This window comes from Silurus aristotelis (genome assembly GCF_946808225.1).
Source record: "Silurus aristotelis genome assembly, chromosome: 24".
NCBI lineage: Eukaryota > Metazoa > Chordata > Actinopteri > Siluriformes > Siluridae > Silurus > Silurus aristotelis.
In genome coordinates this window covers 1,408,121-1,417,267 of record NC_139597.1, presented here as the reverse complement: position 1 = coordinate 1,417,267, position 9,147 = coordinate 1,408,121, and the positions used below count along the sequence as shown (strand labels likewise).

Below are 9,147 nucleotides of genomic sequence, written 5' to 3'. Positions count from 1 at the left end.
AGTGAGGAACAGAATAAAAGTTGAGAGAACAAAGCAGAGAGAGAGAGAGAAAGAAAGAGAGAGAGAGAGAGAGAGAGAGAGAGAGAGAGAGACATCTCAATCTCACCTCCCTCACCTTGTCTCCAAAACGTCCTACATGTGCTGTCCCTCTAATAAACTCATTTCTAATCCTGTCCATCGTCGTCACTCCCAACGAACATCTCAACATCTTCAGCTCTGCTACCTCCAGCTCCACCTCCTGTCTTTTACTCAATGCCACTGTCTCTAATCCATACAACATCTCAGGTCTCACCACAGTCCTATACAGCACCAAGATTTAACTCCAACAGCTTCATTATCAGCACAGACACGCATCATTCACACTCAAATATACTTCCTTACTGTCGATTAGTGGTCCATGGGATGTCTAATGTTGGTGAGTGTAAAAGACAAATTCATGCCTCCTTCAGATTACAACATTACATGTATGTATTACACTCCAGCATGTCTGTAATTTTTTTATAATTAAACATAAGTAAAAAAAAAACTCTCACAACTCTTCTGCATCTGGTTTCAGTTTAATATGTCGACGTGTTATAGCTTTAGATTGAGATACTCACTGAGTTCGTACTCGGCTAAAAGGCTCTGTTTTCACATCGCAGGAATGAAGCATAACACTTTCACTTTTGCTTTTCTTGGACTGGTTTTAAAGGAAGTGCTGTAATGTGTAGTGATGACTGGGGGAGTGTATGTAGAACAGAGAGCAGTGGAAGGGAAAATGGAGTGAAAACTGCATGTGTGTTATAAAAGCGAGAGAGATACAAATAAATCTTGATGTTAGAATTGGTCATAAGACTGAAAACAAATTTGATTTGACTTGGAGTCATTTACCTAGATTGTGTGACTTATTGTTATAATGATCTCTCCCTGCATAGTGTCATTCAGCGACTGCTGTATCTTTATATTAGATGCTTAAGTTTGTTTTAAGAACAGTTTGACCTTCTACAATGTTTTGGTCGTCATGTATTGATATGTAACTCAATGGTCTCATAGTCAAGGAGGTCTTCATATGCACTCTCTCTCTGTTTCATACACAGTGTTTGTGTGACACACATTCCCAGATCCATATTGGAGAGACTGAACAATAACGAGTGGGATGGGACTCTTGGAGTCGTGGCTTCCTCAGAGACAAACCTAACAGCCCCCATGTCAGGTAGCAGCTAATGGGAAAAGTTCCAAACACTTCACTGTGGACGTCGGGTCATTGAAGAAATGGATTCATGGATTAAGAAACAAACGTCTTCCATATTGCTTCATTAATTATTCTATAATTTCATTTTTTTTCCAAACAACAGATGACGGGTCCAAATCGCAAAACATAACAAACAAATTAAAAGGCTGCTTACCTACCGAACAGAATATTATGCTTAAAAGACTTTTCTCTTGTTGTCAGACAGAGATCTGATCAGTATTTTATTGAAGCTTTATTAGAAAAACTGTTGCTGGAATTAGATTTTGATGCCAATGAGGTCAGGTACTGCCTTCAACACCTGGTCATAACTCCACCTGTACCTCCCATATCCTACAGTGAGTATGCCTGAGTACTGGCTAGACCTGGGGATAGGCTTGGAATGTTTTCATACACTGAAGGTATCAGAAACTATAAATACATTTTGCAGTAATGAGTTTAGTCTCAGAGTCTCACAGCACACAGAGAATAGGGAAGAGTGATGTCCTCAGTGGAGCAGGGGGAAGAGTGGCATCCTCAACAGCGAAGGAAGGTGGAATTTATTATATTCTTCACCTTGAATGTGATGCAATGTCCAAGGGTCAAGTTTTAGCTGGATATCATCATAAAAATTTATTTTAAAGAAAATTTGATGAATTTAAATAAATTTTTTTTTACCTGCGTTTCACCTACTGATTATACAGAGTTAAATATTGATAAACTGCTGCCACCTGGCGGTGAGAGGCAGAGTTACAAACTGGCCTGTAAATGTCTAAATCACTTCTTCTTCTTCTTCTTTCGGCTGCTCCCATTAGGGGTCGCCACAGCGGATCATCCGTCTCCATACCACCCTGTCCTCTATATCTGCCTCTTTTACACCAACTACCTGCATGTCTTCCCTCACCACATCCATGAACCTCCTCCTTGGCCTTCCTCTTTTCCTCCTACCTGGTGGCTCCATCTTCAGCATTTTTCTACCAATATAATTCATGTCCCTTCTCTGCACATGTCCAAACCATCTCAATCTCGCCTCCCTCACCTTGTCACCAAAACATCCTACATGTGCTGTCCCTCTAATAAACTCATTTCTAATCTTGTCCATCCTCGTCACTCCCAACGAAAACCTTAACATCTTCAGCTCTGCTACCTCCAGCTCCACCTCCTGTCTTTTACTCAATGCCACTGTCTCTAATCCATACAACATCGCAGGTCTCACCACAGTCCTATAAACTTTCCCTTTCATTCTTGCAGATACCCTACTATCACAAATCACTCCTGTCACTCTTCTCCACCCACTCCACCCTGCCTGCACTCTTTTCTTTACTTCCCTAACACACTCTCCATTACTTTGCACTGTTGACCCCAGGTACCTGAACTCCTCCACCTTCTCCACCTCTTCTCCCTGCAACCGCATCACTCCACTGCCCTCCCTCTCATTCACACACATGTACTCTGTCTTACTCCTACTGACTTTCATTCCCCTTCTCTCCAGCGCATATCTCCACCTCTCCAGGCTCTTCTCAACCTGCTCTCTACTCTCACCACAAATCACAATATCATCTGCAAACATCATAGTCCAGGGAGACTCCTGTCTGACCTCGTCCGTCAACCTGTCCATCACCACTGCAAACAGGAAAGGGCTCAGGGCCGATCCTTGATGCAGTCCAACCTTCACCCTGAACCAGTCTGTCGTACCTACTGCACACTTTACTGCCGTCACACTGTCCTCATACATGTCCTGCACCACCCTCACATACTTCTCTGACACACCTGACTTACTCATACAATACCACAACTCCTCTCTCGGCACCCTATCGTACGCTTTCTCTAAATCCACAAATACACAATGCAGCTCCTTCTGTCCTTCTCTATACTTCTCCATCAACATCCTCAAAGCAAATAAGGCATCTGTGGTGCTCTTCCTCGGCATGAAACCATACTGTTGCTCACAGATGGTCACCTCTTCTCTCAGCCTGGCTTCCACTACTCTTTCCCATAACTTCATGGTGTGACTGATCAACTTAATTCCCCTGTAGTTACTGCAGGTCTGCACATCTCCCTTATGCTTAAAGATCGGTACCAGCACACTCCTTCTCCATTCCTCAGGCATCTTCTCCCCTTCCAGAATCCTGTTAAACAATCTGGTTAAAAACTCCACTGCCATCTCTCCTAAACATCTCCACGCTTCTACCGGTATGTCATTTGGTCCAACCGACTTTCCATTCTTCATCCTCTTAATCGCTGCTCTCACTTCCTCCTTACTAATCCTATCTACATCCTGCTTCACCAACTCCACCTCCTCCAACCTTCTCTCTCTCTGATTTTCCTCATTCATCAGCTGCTCAAAATACTCCCTCCATCTTCTCAACACACTCTCCTCACTAGTCAACACATTTCCCTCTCCATCCTTTATTGCTCTAACTTGCAGTACATCCTTCCCAGCTCGGTCCCTCTGCCTGGCCAATCGGTATAAATCCTTTTCTCCTTCCTTAGTGTCCAACCTCTTATACAGTTCCTCATATGCCTTTTCCTTGGCTTTCGCCACATCCCTTTTAACCTGCTGCCGCAGCTCCTTGTACTCCTGCCTACTTTTCTCATCACTCTGTCGATCCCACTTCTGTTTTGCCAACCTCTTTCCCCTAATGCTCTCCTGCACTTCCTCATTCCACCACCACGTCTCCTTGTCTTGCTTTCTATTTCCAGATGTCACACCAAGTACTTTTCTAGCTGCCTCCCTCATCACTCCTGCAGTAGTTGCCCAATCATCCGGCACCTCTTCACCACCACCAAGCCCCTGTCTGACCTCTTCCCTGAACCTCACACTACACTCTTCCTCCTTCAGTTTCCACCATCTTATTCTTCTTTCAAACCTTACTTTCCTCCTCTTCTTCTTCGCCTCCAAAACCATCCTACAGACCACCATCCGATGCTGTCTAGCTACACTGTCCCCCGCCAACACCTTACAGTCTCCAATCTCCTTCAGGTTGCATCTCCTACACAGAAGATAATCCACCTGTGTGCACCTTCCTCCACTCTTATACGTCACCCTATGATCCTCCTTCTTCTTAAAATAAGTGTTCACCACTGCCATTTCCATCCTTTTAGCAAAATCTACCACCATCTGCCCTTCCACATTCCTCTCCTTAAAACCATACCTACCCATCACCTCCTCATCACCTCTGTTCCCTTCACCTACATGTCCATTAAAGTCTGCCCCAATCACCAATCGTTCTTTTCTAGGTACACCATCTACCACTTCATCTAATTCACTCCAGAATCTTTCTTTCTCCTCCATCTCACAGCCAACTTGTGGAGCATAGGCACTGATGACATTTATCATCATCCCTTCAACTTCCACCTTCACGATCATCACCCTATCAGAAACTCTCTTCACCTCCACTACACTCTTACTGTACTCTTCCTTCAGAATCACCCTACACCATTTCTCTTCCCATCCACACCATGATAAAACAGTTTAAACCCACCTCCAATGTTCCTGGCCTTACTCCCTTTCCACTTGGTCTCCTGAACACACAACACATCTACCTTTCTCCTCTCCATCATATCAGCTATCTCTCTCCCTTTACCCGTCATAGTACCAACATTTAAAGTACCAACCCGAATCTCTACTCTCCTACACTGCTCCTTTTCCTGCCGTCTCTGTAGACGCCTTCCTCCTCTCCTTCTCCTCCTTCTCCTCCTTCGGCCAACAGTAGCCCAATTTCCACCGGTACCCTGTCGGCTAACGATACCTGTGGCGGTCGTTGTTAACCCGGGCCTCGACCGATCCGGTATGAAATTCTCATTTGTGATCCGCATATTTGATTTGGCACATGTTTTACGCTGGATGCCCTTCCTAACGCAACCCTCCCCATTTACCCGGGCTTGGGACCGGCACTAAGAGTACACTGGCTTGTGCCCCCCTAATGGCTGGGTTTAAATGTCTAAATCACTAATGAACACTAATAAATAAAAAAACATAAAATATTTCGGACTCTCTTATAATCACGGAAGAAATATATTTTATCAGCATATCACTGGAACATAAATTTATATCATTTGTATTACAAGTACATATTTTTAGGTTTTTCTTCCTCACTTTTTAAATATATTTTAAATTAATTATTTTTATTCTATTTCGTTAAAATCAAATGTATACGTCATTAGATTTTATTTCTTATTTTGTGTGTTTCACAAAAATAAAACATTGAAATGACAAACGGAAACTATTCCTGGCGTCACAACCGGAAGTGACGTTTAATGTCCACGACCCCACAGAGCGCGCGAATCTGAAGCGTGCGATTTTTTATGTGTTGTGCTGCTTCGCGATAAAGAAAGTAAGTTATAATTGTTTATATATTTGTTGTATTGTTTTTAATGTAATTAAATTAAATAAATGTTTGGTGTTATATTTTCACACCAGTATTCAGCTGTAGGTTGTTTCCCAACTCTATTTAGAACGGTAATAAGGATAGTTGCTATGGTAACGGTTAGCCATGTTAGCTGGTTAGCAGGTGAACATCACCTCAGTTTATAACAATTGTATTTATTTTATTTTTAAAACGAGTCTATGGAAATCTTCACTCGGATTAGAGTTGCGGGTTTGTGCGCATGCGCACTTCACACCCCCCCCCCCCCGCCCACCGGTGAACCGCTGCGCCTCATGCACTGTGCGATCAAAAATATTCGGACACCCTCCTTCTTCCTCCCATTTTTGGTTCTTCTACTAAGTTCTTGGAGGCACACATTTTTTCAGGACGTCTTTGGGTTTTTGCTTGAGCGAGGAGATCCAAACGTGTTCCAAGCCAGCTCCATGAAGTCAAGTCAAGTCAAGTCAAGTTTATTTCTATTGCGCTTTTCACAACAGACATTGTCTCAAAGCAGCTTTACAGAAAACAACAGTGAAGGTGAAGGTGTGCGTTTGTCCCTGATGAGCAGCCGTGGCGACAGTGGCAAGGAAAAACTCCCTTAGATGATATGAGGAAGAAACCTTGAGAGGAACCAGACTCAAAGGGGAACCCATCCTCATATGGGTGACATCAAGAGTTTGGTCATAAATCTTTCAACAATACAGAACAATTTGTGATCATCATAGATCCAGCATCAGCTTCTCCATGCCAGGGCCTTTAAACACTCGGCATCTACTTCTCCATGATCATCCATAGGTCCATAATCTTCACGAGGTGGGACGTGACTGGAGCTGGCCAAACCTCAGGAAGCCTCGGGATGGGGAGAGAAAGAGAAGCAGTGGAGAGGAATTAGCGTAGCTGCTGTTCATGATATTAACAGCACAAGTTGATAATGTGCATGTGATCAGATGTTCTGGAGCACAAGGTTGTGATGTGATGTGTGTGATGTGTGTTATGTGTAGGCTTTGCTAAAAAGATATGTTTTTAATCTACACTTAAACTGGGAGAGTGTATCTGAACCCCGAACACTGTCAGGAAGACTATTCCAGAGTTTAGGAGCTAAATGTGAAAATGCTCTACCGCCTTTAGTGGACTTTGCTCTTCTAGGAACTACTAGAAGCCCAGAGTTTTGAGATCTCAGGGAGCGTGACGGATTGTAGCGTGTTAAGAGACTGGAGAGATACATGGGAGCCAAACCATTTAGTGCTTTATAAGTGAGTAGCAGTAGTTTGTAGTCTATTCGAAACTTAATAGGAAGCCAATGTAGGGACGATAAGATTGGGGTTATATGATCGTATTTTCTTGACCTAGTAAGAACTCTTGCTGCGGCATTCTGAACTAACTGAAGCTTGTTTATTAATGATGCAGGACATCCACCTAGTAATGCATTACAGTAGTCTATTCTAGAGGTCATAAACGCATGGACGAGCTTCTCTGCATCAGATATAGATAACATATTTCTTAGCTTAGAAATATTTCTAAGGTGAAAGAAGGCTGTTTTTGTAACTTGATTGATGTGATTTTTAAAAGATAAGTTGCTGTCTAAAATAACTCCCAGGTCTTTTACCGTTGAACTAGTAGTTACAGAACAACCGTCTAAATGCAGGCTGAGATGCTGGAGCTTCTGTGTACTATTTTTTGGGCCGATGAGCAAAATCTCCGTTTTATCAGGATTTAATAGCAGAAAGTTATGGGTCATCCAATCTCTTATTTCTTCAACACACTCAGTTATGCGAGCTAATTGAGCTGTATCGCCTGGTTTGGATGAAATATATAGCTGGGTATCATCAGCATAACAATGGAAGCTAATTCCATGCCTTCTAATAATATTTCCTAATGGAAGCATGTATATTGTAAAAAGCAGGGGTCCCAGAACTGACCCTTGTGGCACGCCATAATTTACTAGCATTATCCTGGATAGCTCTCCATTTAAATCTACGAAATGGTAACGATTGGACAGGTAGGATTTAAACCAGCTTAATGCCTGTCCCTGAATACCGATGTAATTCTGTAAGCGATCGAGGAGAAGATCATGATCTATAGTGTTGACGCAGCACTAAGATCTAGTAAAACTAATAGGGAGATGTAGCCTTGGTCTGAAGCTAAAAACAGGTCGTTAGTGATTTTAACTAGAGCAGTTTCTGTGCTATGATGGAGCCTAAAACCTGACTGAAACTCTTCAAAGATATTGTTCTCCTGCAAGTGGTTACATAACTGGGCAGCGACAATCTTTTCTAAAATCTTAGACATAAATGGGAGATTTGAAATTGGTCTGTAATTCGATAGCGTGTTTGGATCCAGATTAGGTTTTTTAATGAGGGGCTTAATAACTGCTAACTTGAGGGATTTAGGGACATGACCTAACGATAGTGAGGAGTTAATAATATTGAGAAGAGGCTCACCAGCTGTATATAACACTTCCTTCAGTAGTTTAGTGGGAATTGGATCTAACTGACATGTTGTTGATTTAGCTTTCATAATAGCATCATACAGCTCTTCCTGTCCTATACATGTAAAACAGTGTAGTTGTGGGGTTGTAAGTACGATTGTGTCGGGAGATGCTGTCAGAGGTTGAACTGCCACAATTGTTTTTCGAATGTTATCTATTTTTTCAGTGAAGAAATTCATAAAGTCTGAAGATCTGCATTCCATTGGTCTGAAGATGTGGAAGATCTCTTGCTTTAGAGCTCCAGCCCTATTGAACATGAGGACTGTGAGTGCTGACTGCAGCCCAGGAACCTCCTCAACACAGGAACCTTCTTACCTCAGTTACATCAGTATCTGACCTTACTATCACTCTTGTAGCTGAATGAATGTCCACAACATCTAGTGGAACATCTTCCCTGAAGCCTGGATCTTCTTATAAAAGCAAATGGAGACAAATGGAGAAAATGTCCACATGATAACGCTGGACACATTTTCTAACGTAATCTAAATAACATAACGTGATCCAAAGTGTACTATGAGTGTGTGCTGGTTTTGTAGAGATGATGTCCAGTGGAGCAGTACTGCAGTGTTCTGGATATCCTGAAGAGAAGCTCCAGGCTTTAACTCCAATCCTGATGTGTCGAGAAGCACAGGCAGAAACCCTGCTCACTCTGATGGGAGAGGTAACACACACACACACACACACAAAGTCCTCACTGTACCATCCCAGAACACTGTGTGTGTGTGTGTGTGTGTGTGTGTGTGTGTGTGTGTGTGTGTGTGTGTGTGGATCAGCCGGATCAGTACAGCTATCCCTCAGTGTTCATCTACGGCCACCGAGCCACAGGGAAGAGTCACGTCCTCTTCACGCTGCTTACAGAGCTCCAGGTGAGAGCAGAGACTGCAGCTCAGGTCATGTGATCTCATCATAGAAGAGTTCAATCAGATCTGTATATATAATGTGTGTGTGTGTGCGTGTGTGCGTGTGTGTGAGAGAAAAGATCCCCCATGCTGCAGTGAGCTGTGTGGAGTGTATATCAGCAGGACTGATGTTTGAGCAGGTGTTATCAGCTCTGTTCGGGGTGGACGCAGCGTCTCTCCTGC

The 9,147-nt window shown here is 43.0% G+C and overlaps 1 protein-coding gene across 1 annotated transcript in view; it reads left to right on the top strand.

Moving 5' to 3' along the window:
- Positions 1 to 5,439: 5,439 nt before the first annotated feature.
- orc5 (origin recognition complex, subunit 5) overlaps positions 5,440 to 9,147 on the top strand; it is a 10,953-nt gene continuing 7,245 nt past the window's right edge. Inside the window, exons 1-4 of the mRNA XM_083529047.1 lie at positions 5,440 to 5,544; positions 8,602 to 8,726; positions 8,839 to 8,931; positions 9,045 to 9,147. The exon at positions 9,045 to 9,147 is cut by the window's right edge and continues 83 nt beyond it. Of these exons, the coding sequence (XP_083385173.1) occupies positions 8,604 to 8,726; positions 8,839 to 8,931; positions 9,045 to 9,147 (319 nt within the window). The 5' untranslated portion in view covers positions 5,440 to 5,544; positions 8,602 to 8,603. The remainder of the gene's footprint in view (positions 5,545 to 8,601; positions 8,727 to 8,838; positions 8,932 to 9,044) is intronic.